General features: G+C 40.6%; 1 protein-coding gene across 2 annotated transcripts in view; it reads right to left on the bottom strand.

Annotated features, from left to right (window-relative positions):
* LOC310876755 (prolyl endopeptidase-like) overlaps positions 1-16,061 on the bottom strand; it is a 45,548-nt gene that overhangs the window by 12,589 nt on the left and 16,898 nt on the right. Inside the window, exons 10-14 of one of the 2 annotated variants that reach the window (XR_014570776.1) lie at positions 15,872-15,975; positions 11,879-12,110; positions 11,298-11,429; positions 10,609-10,765; positions 5,913-7,515 (exon numbers count right to left, since the gene is read on the bottom strand). Coding sequence is in view for 1 of the 2 variants with exons in the window: in XM_083790397.1 (XP_083646523.1) it covers positions 7,221-7,515; positions 10,609-10,765; positions 11,298-11,429; positions 11,879-12,110; positions 15,872-15,975 (920 nt within the window). In the remaining variant the exon portion in view is untranslated. Of the gene's footprint in view, positions 1-5,327; positions 7,516-10,608; positions 10,766-11,297; positions 11,430-11,878; positions 12,111-15,871; positions 15,976-16,061 lie in introns of those variants that run through there. The other variant, XM_083790397.1, reaches the window with a different exon arrangement.

Genomic DNA, 16,061 nt, shown 5'->3' with positions numbered 1-16,061 from the left:
TGAAACATTTTAATGTCACTGTCCCATTGTCCCATATAGACATATGTCTACTGGATGCAATAACTCCCACATGTCACAGCTACATCATGTTTAACTATAACTAAAATACTTATTTGTGGCATGATTTCCCATATCACCCCCTTCCGGGCTTGTTATCAATGAATCAGCAGCAACAGAATGCTCAGATATGAAGTGATATAATTTATTTGGTGGAAGCCATTACATTTTCGTTTAGTTTCAAAGAAGAAAGCAAACAGCTGTTCACTAGAAGTGAAAATACTTTCAGTGAATCTTCTTAATAAAAAATAATCAATACAATTTTATATGTAAATGCTTTTGGAAACAATTCTGCACAAAGTATAGCAGCTGCATTTTGATAATGGTTAAAACCAACCAGTGCAGTTTCTATGGTCAATAATGCATGATAATGGTGTTTAGTTCTTCACAATAGGCTAAATATCTTGATTTTTGTGAATGAATGAATGAATATTTCAACTTAATAAAAAGTAGCATAAATATCACAAAGTGATATGTAAGTGAAAGTGGTTAAGTGTGCCTATAAGGGTTTTATAAACATTGAACCAATGAAAAGTATTAAGAGCCAAATATTGCCTTTGGAACACATTACACATGGTTCTTTTTACATTCCCTGAAAAGTACCGGTTTTGAATGGACATACAAGGTTTCAACTGGCTGACAGGGATGATATAGTTACGACACATTTCCTGAATGTTTGCCAATACTATATACAAAGCAGGGGTTTTTTCCTCTCCCTTGTCTAATTCCTGTATATATTATGGTCAAATCAAAGTTGCACATTTTGTAAATGATTCTCCAGAAATAACTTTTCCAAGATGGTGTCATATATACAGCCCAACCAATGAGATTCGGGAAACTGGTTGATTGGCTATACTTTAGTGGTGGAAAGTATATACTCAAGTACAATATTTACTTGATTCTTCTGGAGTTATTGCTTACTTAAAAGTTTGACTCTTTAAAAAAAAAACACTTTAGTATGCCGTAAGTATATTTAAATTTCAATGTTTGCACTTTTATTATATATATATATATATATATATATATATATATATATATATATATATATATATATATATAATTTGTTTTAAGACATTTTAACTCATAACCCTATAGGCAGTGGTATATAATACTAACTATATAACTCCATGTACATTTACTACAACAGTAGGCCTATAGTCTAATCCACTACAGATGTATAGCAAATGCTCCACCACATATATTTGACACATTGAGTTACTTTGCAATTTTAACAAAATATATAGAATAGGTTTGGCAATTATTATAGCCTAGATTATGTTAATTAAAAACTATGGATGGGTGATTATTTTAACTATAGGTTGTCTGTCGAAAAGTTATTTTAACTATAGGGCCTACTATATATTTAATTAAATAGCCTTGCAACATTAATTAGCCTACATGAATGCATCAATAGCACAAATTAAAGTAATAGTCTATTTATTATTCTGAAATCAGCCATTCTGCATTATGAATATATATATATTTTGATCCAATACTTCAGTACGTAGCCTACTTTAAGTCAACTACTTTTATTGTACTTATAGTATTTCTACACTGTTATATTTCTATTAGCTATATGATAGCCGCTGTGGACCATCTGACGTCATTATAAATCTCAGGTGTCATAGCCAATAGCGACCATTTCAGGGTGGCCGAACCTCTATATGGTGGCGTTAAAGACCCGCCTTTCTAATGGTGTATTGTGGTAGCGAGAGACCGCATGCCATTTTGTCTAGCCTGTCATGACATCCATCAAGTCTCAAACTACTGAGCGATTGCATTTTTTTTTTTACTTTGAGACTCTTTAATAGGCTAGTCTACTACCAAATACGATCTTTGTGCATACAAACTTCATTGTTGGTTACGTTACGCCCGCCTTATATGCCTCATCATGCACCCCAATCGATTTTGAGCATGGTCTGATCGGTAAATATTTCAACGCGCCTTTTTCCGGAGTAGCATATAGCATAATGGCTCATCTGTAGGCCGAAATGGCTATTTAATAGTTAGTCGGCTGTGTTATAAATTATAATAATTGGAATTGGAACCACTGCACCAGCTGTGTGAGCTGTTGATTTAGCTTAGGTTCAAAGAGACAGATAGCCTATGCATTTCCTTTGAATTATTTTAGGCCCAGAACTCATGGGCCTACATCGATAATTCTTCAGACATTACCGATCCATTCATCTTAAAACTGATTGCACAGTGAGTGACTACGGTCACTGCGTACTACACACACACACACACACACACACACACACACACACACACACACACACACACACACACACACACACACACACACACACACACACACACACACACACACACACACACACACACACACACACACACACACACACACACACACACAGCACGGCTACTCTGTTTGGCTCCAAAGCGCCATCTCGTGGTTGGACATGGGTATGCAGTCCACCACAGTCAGTTGTAAGCACACTCCAAAACAACTACTTTTTTTAAAATCCAAGACTGAAAACGAATCTGACTGTTTGACAGGCTAAAATAAATATGTTAATGGCCAGCGCTAAATAAATGCTTCGCGTAAATTCGTTTGAACCTCGAAACGTTTTTTAAATTGTGTTTGTTTGCGTATTTTATTCGTGGCGGCTGTTTTTTTCCCCCTTCCTTCCCCGCGGTTAATGACGTGATACAAACTTGTGCTGGGTAGACCAATTGAAAACAGCGACGTTTCCATGTAAAATGACATGTCTTTGTAATTAAATTCCGTTCATGAAAATCCCCTTCTGTTTGTTTGAGCTATATCGGCCAATCGGCAAGCCTGCATACGTTTGTCTGAATGTAATAGTTTAAAGTCCAGAGGTTTATATGGCATTAATAGAGCAAACCATGTCACTCATTTGCCAGGTCTATGGATTGTAAATGCAACTTACTTGAGTAGCCTAACATCGGCAATTGGCTGCATGGGAGTCGGGACTTCTGAAAACTAAAACGCCTACATTTTGCAGTAGAATTAGCCTATAGTCATCCCTGATATGTTTGATTATTATAGCATGTCCCACTTGAGAAGTTCACTGCACTTGTTCAACGAATAAATTGATGTTTTTATGATCAAAGTATATATTTAAAAAAAAGTTTCTAAACCATGTGATGCGTTTCCACTTGACAATGAACGGAGGGATTTCTTAATGGCACTGAAATAAGTTTTTTGATGTCTGTGGTATCATGTAATATATATCATATTGTTTAAGTAACACAAATGTAGGCTACTATATAGCCTAAATAATCTGAATTTGACTTCATTTTTGTTAAATTGAATGCAAAAGATGTGTTTATAAGAATTAATTAGGAAAGCTATTTTTTGTTAGAGATGTCATTTCTACAGTAAATAGTGGTAGTAAAACAATTATTTAAAGGATCTAGTAAGTCATTAATTTACAAGACAACTGTTTAATAATTAAATCGAATAGTATATGCTACCTTTATTGCAAAAAAACTGTCAAGTAACCTATATGTACATTAACATTGTAATGCTACTGTAACTTGTGATTTGTTTTTTTACAATGCCAACAAGAGAAAATGTTATATGCATTTATTTTGGTAAAAATATAGGCCTGTGTAGTGTACCCAACCCATAGTTAAAAAATAAGACTGTACTTTACCTCATTATCAGAAATATCTGGAATCATTAAAAACTATAGATAAGATTACATTTTGATCCACAAAAAGTTAGCCTATATGCATTGCCATAATTTTACTAATAGTTTCAGGTCATTAGTTTTTGCTTTATGTTAGCTTATTAGCAAAAGCTGATTATAAATGTTCAGAACTGAAATAGTCATATATAGCTGTACAATGTTTTAATAATTCTATTTGCTGCCTCTTGTCCCTTTCAGCTGAACTAAAATGGAAAAAGATCTTTGTCAGGGTTTCTTCACTTTCCAAAATAACAGCTTAACCAAATTAAAGAAAGGAGTACATGGTCATTTCTTTGAGAATTTAGATGACAACTTAAACTTTAAAAGGTGCATGCAGTAAGTGACTTTCTTTTGTGAAAATAGCACAAAAAATATGTTAGTAATGATTGATACGTTGAGGGTGTTTGTTCAGTAACAGGGGTTCCCTGTCTCTCTGGCTCTTTAGTAAACACAAATTGCATTTTCAGGTCAGGATAACAATTTCATCCAATCAAGAGAGAGAACTCAAGACACACATATGATAAATAACAGGAATAGTAAATGATAACAATTAAATGAGCAGACAAAATCTACTGAATCTGGTACAGAGTACACTATATAACTGGTGGCTGATGTGATTTCTTGATTGGAGAACAAACACTGTAGCTATAAGAAAATATGGCTTTTAACATTTTCACACCAAAAAAAAGCTTTTAAACAAAGATATATCACTCTCACTATGCTACCTGAAAACGTTTCTTTTTCACCTAAACATCACCAAAAGAGTGAAACATGTATGAATGAAACCAGTGGTTTTAGTTGTCCTGCATACTTAATTCCAAAATGTTATGCCATAACAAATCTCTATTTTTAAAGAGGGGGGAGGGGATTTCTTTCTATGCACAGAATGACAGTTGCCGACCACAAAAACAATGCTGAAGATGGTCTAACACAGAATGTTCTGATGAATGAAATTCCCTCTTAAATGCTTTTAATAAAGTCAAAACTTTGTAATTGTTGGACGTCTTGTGGGAACTCTTAAAAAGGGTATTAGTAAGAAATCGTGGTCTAATTTGATTGAATATCTTACAATGGCGAACTGGAAGTCAACACAAAACGGTCAGTGAAAAGCCCACATGGAGCCCTCTGTCAGAACACACTAAACATGTCCTACTCTCAGCACGTGTTACCCATTTATTTTAACACACTGCCCCCTAACGACTGACTAGGAGTAGTTGTAGTTAAAGGACCACTTCACCACTATTCAACCCATCTTCATATAATAAAACTGTTGTGTCAACTGTTTTTAACTTGTTGTACGGCGACCTTGAGTGACCTGAAAGGCGGCTTATAAATAAAATGTATTATTAATTGGTCCCGAGTCCTCACTAATGTTTATGATAAAATACCACCACCACTTATTTCTACTCGGTGTGTGTGTGTGTCTCTCTCTCATAGGAAGGCTGTGGGCACTTCAGAAATCCATCCAGCAGTGACGTCAACGATGGGGAATCCAGAAAGTTGCAATGCGAAAATGGAAGCAATCGTTCTCACAATAAAAAACTGCCCACAGGCCTCCTGAGGCTATGAGACACAGAAAAAAATGTGCTCCCTTTAAGTAATGATAGTGATGTAAGATGCAATGCAAGTTAACTTACCCTTTCATTTGTTTTTATGGAGGAGACAGTGGCTCAGGAGGTAGAGCAGCCACTTGGGAATCGGAAGGTTCCTGGTTCAATTCCCGGCTCCCCCTGCGGAGTGTCCTTAAGTAAAGTAATTTAACCCACAACTGCTGCTGATGAGCAGGTTGGTGCCTTGCATAGGTCTCCTGTTAAATAATCTAATGTAATGCATAATGTATAAGGCCATTTGGATAAAAGTGCAATAGAAATGCACCATTTACGTTATCAATCATTTAATGAGCTACGCTGTTCAAATTGGTAGACATTCTCATTTGGGAACTTCATGTAAAAAAAGAAAAGAAAATCAGTCTTCCTGGAATAAATGGTTATGACAAGTTCACTGTTCCAAAAAAACAACAAATAAAAGTTTATTGAAGTTATAGCACTGTAGCCATTGTCATTGTGTTCCCTTTAAAGGTAGACAATCAGCACACATCAAGAGGTAGAAATCAACATCAGTCACTCGCACAGACACACACACGCGCGCGCTCGCGCATACGCATACAAACACACACACACACAAAGTAACCCCATGTCATTAACAACACTGCTGACTTGCAGAATTATTTGTACAATAGTGTTCAATTAAAAATTGACATGCTGAAATAATGCAAGCTGTGTGAGCCTCTATGATGTGCTCCAGTACTGATAGATAAATAAATAGTGTGGGTGGGGTCTGAGGGCACCAGAGGAGGTTTTAACACTCCCAATGTATCCCCTTATGATGACCTTCCACTTACCTTTGCCACTTGGACCTCATGACTCTAATGGCTGACTGGGTCATTTCAGTAACTGAAAGCCCCGACTATAGGAAGCAAAAAAACAAAACAACACCTCGCTGACAGTGTAGTTTTCATTGAACTATTTTAGAACTACAAACGTGGAGGTTGACGCGTAAACAAAAGTGAGTGGGTGTTTTTTAACTCCAAGTTGGCTTAGACTTCGATGCATGTGAAAAGTGCTGCAGAGGATATCCTGCAAACCTGATGGGATTACATGTCCATAACAGGCCCCAGAGGATTTATTTTGGGGAGAGAGAGGAACTGAAGTCAGAGGTGAAAGACCATCAGGAATGCCAAAAAGGTATGGGAAAAGAAAACAAAGATCTGGCCGAGGATGAGAGACAGAGGATATGAGCGTAAAAATAATGTGACCATGAAATAAAATAAATGAGGTGGGAGCGTGGCAGGGGGGCCTATCATCTCTGACGGGTGGAAACCTCACATGTCCAAAACACATTACTTTTCAGGGTTCAAATTCCAAAGTATTAAAATAAGCAGATCTACAAGTGCAAAGTGCACCACAAGCTTGTAGATGTGCAATTTAACCCATTTAGGACTGAGGCCGATTCTTTAAAAAAAAAGTCTTCTAAATCCTAAAAGTTTTCTGAAAAACCTGTTTCCGTCAGCTGTGCTCAACCTTTTTCATGTCAAATTTGGCCGCAGACCCAATCTGAAAATACGTTTTTCCAGGGACCTCCCAGAAGCAAAGATTTGAGTTAAAAATATATATTCAAAGATTTGCGCAACATTTTCACGATTTTTCAAAAATAACAGATCTACAAGCGGCACTCTGCCGTGCTATGAGCTTGTATATCTGCTAAAGCATAACATAATGCTTAAAACACCAAAAGGGGTTCTGTCCTGAATGGGTTAAAATGTTATACTTTTTGTGATGCTGTATGATCTAGTAATTAGGGCGTTAATTTACAAAAAAAGAAAAATGGAGATAAGAGGTTTCTGCCCGACAGCAACGCTATATACACCAGTACTAAAATGAAGTGCCTCTGGAAGGGGGGGGCGGGGGGGGGGGGTGTACGGCAGGGCTATTTGACCCAGGAGATGTTGAGGCAGCGGGCGATAAAGGCATAGGTGTCGGCCACCTCCTGGATGACCTTGCTGGTGGGCTTGCCGGCGCCGTGGCCCGATTTGGTGTCCACGTGGATGAACAGCGGGTGGTTCTGCTTGGGGCTGCGGCCCACGATGTGCTGCAGCGTGGCGATGTACTTGAGCGAGTGCAGGGGCACCACGCGGTCATCGTGGTCTCCCGTCAGCAGCAGCACGGCGGGGTACTGGACGCCGTCGCCCTCTGGCACGCTGATGTTATGGAGCGGAGAGTATCTGGGAGAGGGAGGGGGATAGGGATAGAAATAGCACAATTAGCCCTTCAGGAGGCTATGTAATAAATAGCAACTGTCCATTGCACAGCACTAGTGCTTCGTCTATTCAGCAGGAGTGGGCCACGACAAAACACTGCTTTAACACTTAGAATGCGCCAGAGGTTTTCAAAATAAATGCACTAGAGTGCCAGCAGATAGATTTTACTCTGAAAAGCCCCGCCTTCCGTTCCCCCCCCCAAAACAGGGAGGCATAATCTTCCATTCTTACCTCACGCTGGTCATGCTAAAGTCTCTCTAGAAGCGTTAATATTCCAAACGAGAGGCATGCTGAAGTCAGAAATGAAGACAGAACATTGCCCATCTGGTCAAAACAATGGAGTTCCCTAGGCCTAGATTAGGATACGAGCCATTCTTTTAGAGCTACAAACAAGGAAGTGAACGGCAGTACGCATTCGCGAACCAACAAGAGTACATTGCAGAAGGAGAGGACAATTCTTTTTTTTTTAACGCATCAATAAAAAGACCTAAAGACGCCAATACACTTCCAAGGCACCCCATGGTTTTGATATAAAAGACGTGTATACACATCAAAGTTCAAAATGGTATTAAAAAAATCACACCAGTGTGAAGTGAGGGGCGCTAATATATTAAAGTCTAACTCATGTTGATTAGGTGATGTAATGGTGATGTAAAACAAACGGTTTGTGTTAGGGACAAGATGACGTACATTTTCCCTTCATTGTCAATGGCGTTTTTAAAACAAACATTGAACTAAAGACAAACATTAAACCTTTTTCATTGTCGACGGCGTATTTAACAAACATTGAACTAAAGACAAACATTAAACCTGTATATAGGATGAAGAATAGGAGTACCAAAAGTACTAAAGGAAAAATAAATTCACCCAAATCTCGTCTCTTAAAGGCTTCATGACATTAATTTTCATTTATTTTTTGTTTTTCTTTTAGGTTTTATGAACTCAATTACACCCACACAACCTTAACTTTGAACATTCAGTGGATTTGCTGTGGTCTGGGGTTTTCTCTGTGTGTTCTGAAGCCTTTTAACCCATTCTGAACGGGCACCCATTTTGGTGTCAGCATCATGTTATGCTTTAGCTATTGAAAAATAGCAGATCTACAAGCTCGTATCGCGCCACCGAGTGGCGCGATACGAGCTTGTAGGTCTGCTATTTTTGAAAAATCGAAGAACGACTGACATAGAAACATAGCTTTTTCAGAAAACTGTCAGGATGTAGATGACATTTATAGAATCTGATCTCAGGTCAGAATGGGTTAAGCCAGTGTTTCTCAACCTATGTACCGCGGCACTTTACTGTGCCTTTGATTTGTCCAGGTGTGCCTCGAGATTTTGACCGAAAGTAACACTAGCCCTCCCCACACAAAGCGATAACTAGGCGTCCTATTGTTGCGTCGTTGTTGTTGTCACACGTCTAAATGGACGTGTGAATACAACATGACGACGGAACAATAGACTCTCTAACGACCATCGGCCATAGAAATGTTAATCGCCGACAGCACAGACAGCGCCGCCGTGTCCCCTGCATCTGATGACGGCACAGCAAGCGCTCCCTCGCCGCCGGGGGGAACAGCGACTACTACCAACGCAGCGCCTACAAAGAAAGCCCCTGCCAGACTGTACCGTAATGACTACATGAAGTTTGGCTTCACGTTTACTGGGGATACAACGTACCCGATTCCGCTGTGTATAGTTTGTGGATTCAAGCTTGAAAACAGCGGCATGGTTCCGAGTAAACTGAAGCGCCACCTTGATACCAATCATGATGAACTCGCTACAAAGGACAAACACTTTTTCGTGAGGAGAAAGACACAACGAAGCAGGCAAGTCTCTTGATACGCAGTACCACTAAGACTTCTGAAAAAGGTCTGGAATTAAGCTACCAAATCGCAGAGAAGTTGGCACAGTTAAAAATGCCACATACATTGGCAGAAACAGTAATAGCCAGAGCATTAAAACTCGCGGGGGGTGTGGGCTTGGTGCCAGCAGATTTTGCAAAGGAATTAGCAAATGTGCCGCTCTCAGATAGCACAATTGGGCGACGCATTGAAGAAATGTCTGCAGACATCGAGAGTGTTGTCATACACAAAATGATGACGAGTGGTAAATTTGCACTGCAAGTGGATGAATCAACAGATATAAGTGGACACGCACAGCTGTTGGCAAACGTGAGATTCATTGATTGTGACGCGGATGGTGACTTCATCAGAGAGAATTACCTGTTTTGCAAACAACTACCTGTCAAACATATTTACTTTTCTTTTTATCAATTATTTTTTTACGATTTTCTTTGTACAAAAGTGCTCAAGTTTAAGACCATTGTATTGTGGCAAAAGATTTTTGTTCTTGTTTTTACAACTCCTTTTTTTATTTTATTTAAGTATTACTTTGCATTGACAAATTGAACATGTGTGTGCTACATTTTGTATGAGTTTTCAAAAATAAATTGGTGAAACTGAGGCACTGTCTCTGTCCTTTTCTTTCGCTTTAAAGTTATTTGACGAGTGCTGTCATGTGTGTTTTTAAAAGTATATTGGGTTCATATATATATATTTATTTATTTATATATATATATATATATTATATATATATATATATATATATATTTACTATATATATATATACACCGGTATATATATACAGTATATACACACACCATATATCTAGGTGTGCCCCGAGATTTATAGGCTATGAAAAGTGTGCCCCGGGACAAAAAAGGTTGAGAAACACTGGGTTAAGCCACAATGAAAACAGGAAAAATCCCTCAACAGTGACATCTGCTGGCAAATCGTTATGTCATATATGGGATTTGTGGACTAGTCTGTTACATCACAGTCCACAGGCAAATCAGAGCACTTGTTTGAGCCAGAAAACCCCAGGCCACAGAAAATCTACTGAATGTTAAAAGTTGTCACCAGACCTTTAATGTCTAGTATTCTACTTGTGACTTTGGCATGATAGTGGGATTAAGGCAATGCGAAAAAAATATTGTTAGAGGAATTACAAATACTTGTATTGGGAATGTATGCACATCATGCAGAGAGCAAGCACCTACTTGATTAGCCAGTTGAATTGGTCTTTGATTTCTGAGCAGCCAAAGTCTGTCGTCCAAGCGTGTCCTATTGTGAACTTGTGGAATTTCAGCATGTCCATGACCCCCACCTGAGCTACAGCACAGCCAAACAGCTCTGGACGCTGGTTGACACATGCCGCTGAAAGAGAGAGACACACACACACACACACACACACACACACACACACAAATGTAAAAATGTAGTCAAATAAAAAAATGGTTCTTGATTGAGCGTTCTATTGTTCCAAGGTGTAGACTTGGGACTCTCTGGAATGCATTCGTCGATTGCTTTAATCTGAATAGCACCACTCAACTGCATTCTTAAATAAAAGGTGCGTCTGGGAAAAATTACACAATCATATTTATCAGGTCGCCATGTTCTTTCAGTGAGCCAGCACTCCAAAAATGCACGGGGAATGCAAGGCAGATGATCCAGAAGAAACACCGAGACATATGCTCGTATTGCAATAAACGTAAACATCCTTATGTGAATGGCCTGAACACGTTGCACTGTTTACCACATCTGAATAGCTTAAGTGAGCATATTGAAAAGTAGAATAATAATAAATTACTACTATCCAAAATAATAAATTGTATCAATTCTAGTTTCCCACGCCTATACTCTGAGAGGCTGGCCGGCCAGCCAATGAGGATAAAGTGACCATACATACCTACGAGGAGGCCGCCGTTGGAGCCGCCGTTGATGGTGAGTTTAGCGGGAGCGGTGTAGCCCTGCGTGATGAGATACTCAGCCGCACACTGGAAGTCAGTGAAACAGTTCTGCTTGTTGGCCAACATGCCAGCTGTGACCAAACACACAGGGAGAGGAACACAACATTTAATTGAAGGTTGTGTTTTTTTTTTTAAGGTACTGTGGTATTTTAGACCGGCGATTCACTGGTGGGCAATTGCATTGAGGGCCCCAAATAATTGGAATAATTGAAAAAAAGTATTTATATATAAATATACACACACACACACTGACTCCTGGGTGTGTGTGTGTGTGTGTGTGTGTGTGTGTGTGTAAAAGAGTTTTCATTGTGGCACAGACAAATAGTAGGCTAACCTAATAGGCTATGATCAATGCAACTAACATAGTATAGAGTACCCATCTGACCACTTAAGGCTTTTGAGATTTGCAAGTTGACCAGAAAATGTTGAGAACTACCGTCTTAGACACAGATGAAGACACAACAGCAAAGGGATCGTCTTACCACTGAAGACCTTTTTAGCTACACATACCAAATCTCACCTTTGTGCCATGTCTCCCCATACTCCCCTCCTCCTCGGATGTTGGCGACAGCTAGCACTCCCCCCATATGTCGCACGAAGATGAGACGGGATACGCTGTAGCTGGGTGTGATGGAGATGTTGAAGCCCCCGTAGCCGTACAGGAACGCTGGGTGGGAGCCGTCTAGCGTGATGCCCTTCTTGTGGACGATGAACATGGGGATCTCTGTGCCATCCTTACTGGGGTAGAAGACCTGGCGGGTGGTGGAGAGAAATCAATCCGTCTTTTAATTTAGACAGCAATGCCAGTAGTGTGTCCCAACGTACGGCCATTATAACCAGCATGGCAATCAGCCGTGGTTCCAGCCAGGATACTAGTGTGAGGCTTCAATGTAGGTAGAGTATCCTATCCTGTACTTTCTGTAAGTAAAGGTATTGTTACTTTCAAATAATGACTTGTGTAGAGGTGATATTCATTCGTAAGAATGTGTAAGTATTTAGTGAAAATACTATGTAAATAGTGAAATGTTCAGTCACACGAGAGAGACTCGGAGTAGAACCGCTGCTCCTTCGCCTGGTAAGGAGCCAGCTTAGGTGGTTCGGGCATCTGGTTAGGATGCCTCTCGGGCGTCTCCCTAGGGAGGTCCTTGACGCACGTCCCACTGGGAGGAGACCCCGGGGCAGACCAAGGCGCAGTTGGAGGAAACGCATCGACTCACTGGCCTTGGAACATCTCGGAATCACCCAGGAGGAAGTCACTATCTAATGTTGCTCTGGAGAGGGAAGTCTGGAGCACTCTGGTGGAGCTGTTGCCCCCGCAACCCGACTACGGATAAGCGGTTGAAGATGGATGGATGTATGGACTATGTAAATATTTTTCTCATAATTGTTATCCCACGATTTTGTAACCCATTTTTCCCCCCTGTGTCAATTATCTAATGTGATCCTGGGCTCTACACACTCTCCGCCAGCCTAGTCCCCATATATGAGGGACATGGGGAGAGCAACGGACTTGAACTCATGCTTCCTTCATGCCCGAGTGTCCAAGTTGCTCCTTTACACCTGACAGGGGGGAGTTTCCCTGGTTGGACGTAGCGCATGGAAGGAACACGTTATTCCAACCAGTTCCTTTCCCCTCCATCAGGCACCCTGGCTGGCCAGGGGGAGGCAGTTTAGAGACCAGGGTTACTGCATGTTTTTTGTGAGGGTACCTACCTACCCTAGGGGACACGGAGAGAACATGCAAACTCCACACAGAAAGGCCCTTTTGGGCACTGACGCGGAGGAGGAAACACGCCGCCAGCACCCACAGCGTCCCGAGCGGGAATCGAACCCAGGACCTTCTAGCTGTGAGGCGACAGCACTACCAAACCAACATTTCTATAACCATACCAGTAAGATGCCAGGTCAGATCAACATTTGGAATGAATTCTGTACTGGCCATATGGAGCGTGTCTTGAGTGTACAGGGTTTGATGAAGTCAGATCAACATATGGAGTGTCAGAACAGGTCAGCTCCATATATTGAGATCTAAGGGTTTGAGGTCAGATGTAGCTGGCCTCCATATACGCAGATATGGAGATCTAAGGGTCTCCATGTCACGAGGCATGACCATATATGGAGGCATGATGTCATGAGTCATGACCATATATGGAGACGTGATGTCACGAGGCATGACCATATATGGAGGCGTGGGTGACTAACGGATGGACGGACGGACGATGCAGGTTTTCATAGTAAATGCGACCTAACGTCGCAATTACACTCATTTCTAAACTGTTCACATGGAGGTAAATAATTACACACATGTATGCGTGTGTGTGTGTGTGTGTGTGTGTGTCGTTTTCCATTTAACTAAGGAGATGGCTGTATTATTGTATCATCTCCTTTTGTAAAATAGCTGTATGCATTACCAAAGCAACAGTAACAATCAATACAAAAGAAAAACAAGAAGCAAAGTGCTTCTTGAGTGTGGTGCCCTGCAAAGGCACTAAACTCAAAGGTAATTAAAAGCCTTTTTAATTTTCCTTGACGCGTGTCTTAATCTGTGTTATACTTGTAACTGTCTTTATATCATCTAAATCACAATGGCACTATAAACAGCAAAAGGTATCATATAGCCTTGCGTCATAATAATACACACGCACGCACGCCAGTGTTCACCTTTAAGCAGACAAAGATAGCAGTGCATGACATAGCTGTTCATTTTGGTAGTAAGGTAAACATTGTTTGAACGCGAGGCTGGGAGTGTACGGTGTATGTTTCTGAGTCACACACCAACACCATTGTTATCCACTCCACTCGTTATTTGTGTGAGTCTGCTATGTGCCTCTGTTGTATTCACTGTGCTGCTGCTGTGTGTGTGTGTGTGTGTGTGTGTGTGTGTGTGTGTGTGTGTGTGTGTGTGTGTGTGTGTGTGTGTGTGTGTGTCTAAACTGTGAATGCAGTGCATACAAAAATGTGTATATTGCTCGCCACGACCGCATCGTTGACCTAGTGTCTGATGCAGTGCAAAAGAAATGCAGCATGCCATCCAGAATAGCAATGTACAAACATTGAAGAGTGTTACCAGATGGGTTTAGTTATCTTTGCTTGTATCCCGAATACACCCGATATATTGTTTTTGTTGACACCAGTCATAAGGGGTCCTGGTTCTGGAGGTACCAACCATTACTCAGAATCATAACAAACCTTGGGTTCTACATACTGATATTTGGAAGCCGGGGCCATGTCCATAAACTGACCCTGAGTGGCTTAACAATAGCATTAGCTGGCATGACAAAGACTCAAAGAGCAATGCCAAACAAATGTTTCGGCTGTTATAGTTTGTCTGTGTGGAGGAGAAGGTGCCATGTGTATCCCCAGGTGGCCATGAACTGCCATAATTAAAATGTGTAACAATCGCAGAGATTTTGTGTAACTTCTCCTGTGACTGCCTGACTACGTTTGACTGGTAAAACTGAGCCATGTGACAGAGCCTTGAGGGTAAGTCTCTCTGACAGAACAGATAAAACAAATGGGTCAAAATGAATGTAATGAGCAGAATGTGACACAATGTAACTAAAAGTAGCATTTCATGTTCACAAATATACTCTGACTTCACAAATACTTCCCTCGCTTCACAAATCTTTCGATTAATTCACAAAACATGTGTCTGACTGTCAACCCAATTTATTGATATAACAGCAGACCAAGTCTTACGCCTGGGCTATTTCTTAGCCGATTCTTATGAACAACTTAAAAGTATGCCGAATAATGTAAAAATTACTTATGATCAACTACAATACCATCTAAGAGGCAATGCAAAGTAATAAAAAGAGAGAGAAACTAGAAAAAGTGCCCTTCTGGGCACAGGTCTCCACCAGGAGGATAGGAATATTTAGGAGTAATATAAACATGTTTTTTGTTTGTTTGTTCCAATCTTTGCCAATCAGGATGGAATATGGGAAATGGTGCAGATCCGTGTTGATGGCACGCATGCACAATCCACCTGTTGGTGGCGCTATAACAGGGCAATGTGAAATGGGTGGGCTATATTCCTCAGCCTAGTAGGAAAGTGCGTGAAAGATTTCACGTGAAATTGCACGCTGCGTTCATGATTTGAGGTTTTTTGTTCAAAACAGGCCAATCCTGCAAAATTTGAAAGCCAATGTTAGCCAATTAGGATGGAATATGAAATATCAGACACATCCGTCTTGAGCACATGACTATGGAGATACTGTGTAACGATTTGTGGGATTTTTGGACAAAATCTGTAGGTGTACTGTGCAAAAACTTGTTTTGCACAAAGCGGCCTCCTGGTGGCGCTATAACAGGCCGTTCTGGAAATCTTGGGGCAGAGGTTCATCGTTGGCATCCAGGGAGTGTGTGTGCAAAATGTGGCATCGACCGGGTTAACGGTGGCCGAGATTAGCTTGTCACGGACGGACACACGGACACACGGACGGACGGAGTGCAAAACATACTCTCTCCCCATGCCTTCGGCCTGGTGGAGACAATCATTGGCCGTAGCTACCTGGGTGGTCTGGTAGTCAGAGGGATCGAAGCCTTTGACAGTGACCTCCCTGAAGATACTGGGCTGCATGGGATCTTTGGTCAGGTCACAATGGTAGATGATGGCTGGATGGAAGACAAGACGAAGACAAATTAACTTACATTTTGTTGTTCTCAGGCAGAAACCTCTTATCTCCATATTACAACTTTTT

The sequence above is a fragment of the Protomyctophum parallelum genome (assembly GCF_964188405.1).
Source record: "Protomyctophum parallelum genome assembly, chromosome: 19".
NCBI classification, from domain to species: Eukaryota; Metazoa; Chordata; class Actinopteri; order Myctophiformes; family Myctophidae; genus Protomyctophum; species Protomyctophum parallelum.
Note: the sequence above shows the minus strand (reverse complement) of the source record. Positions and strands in the feature narration are given on the sequence as shown.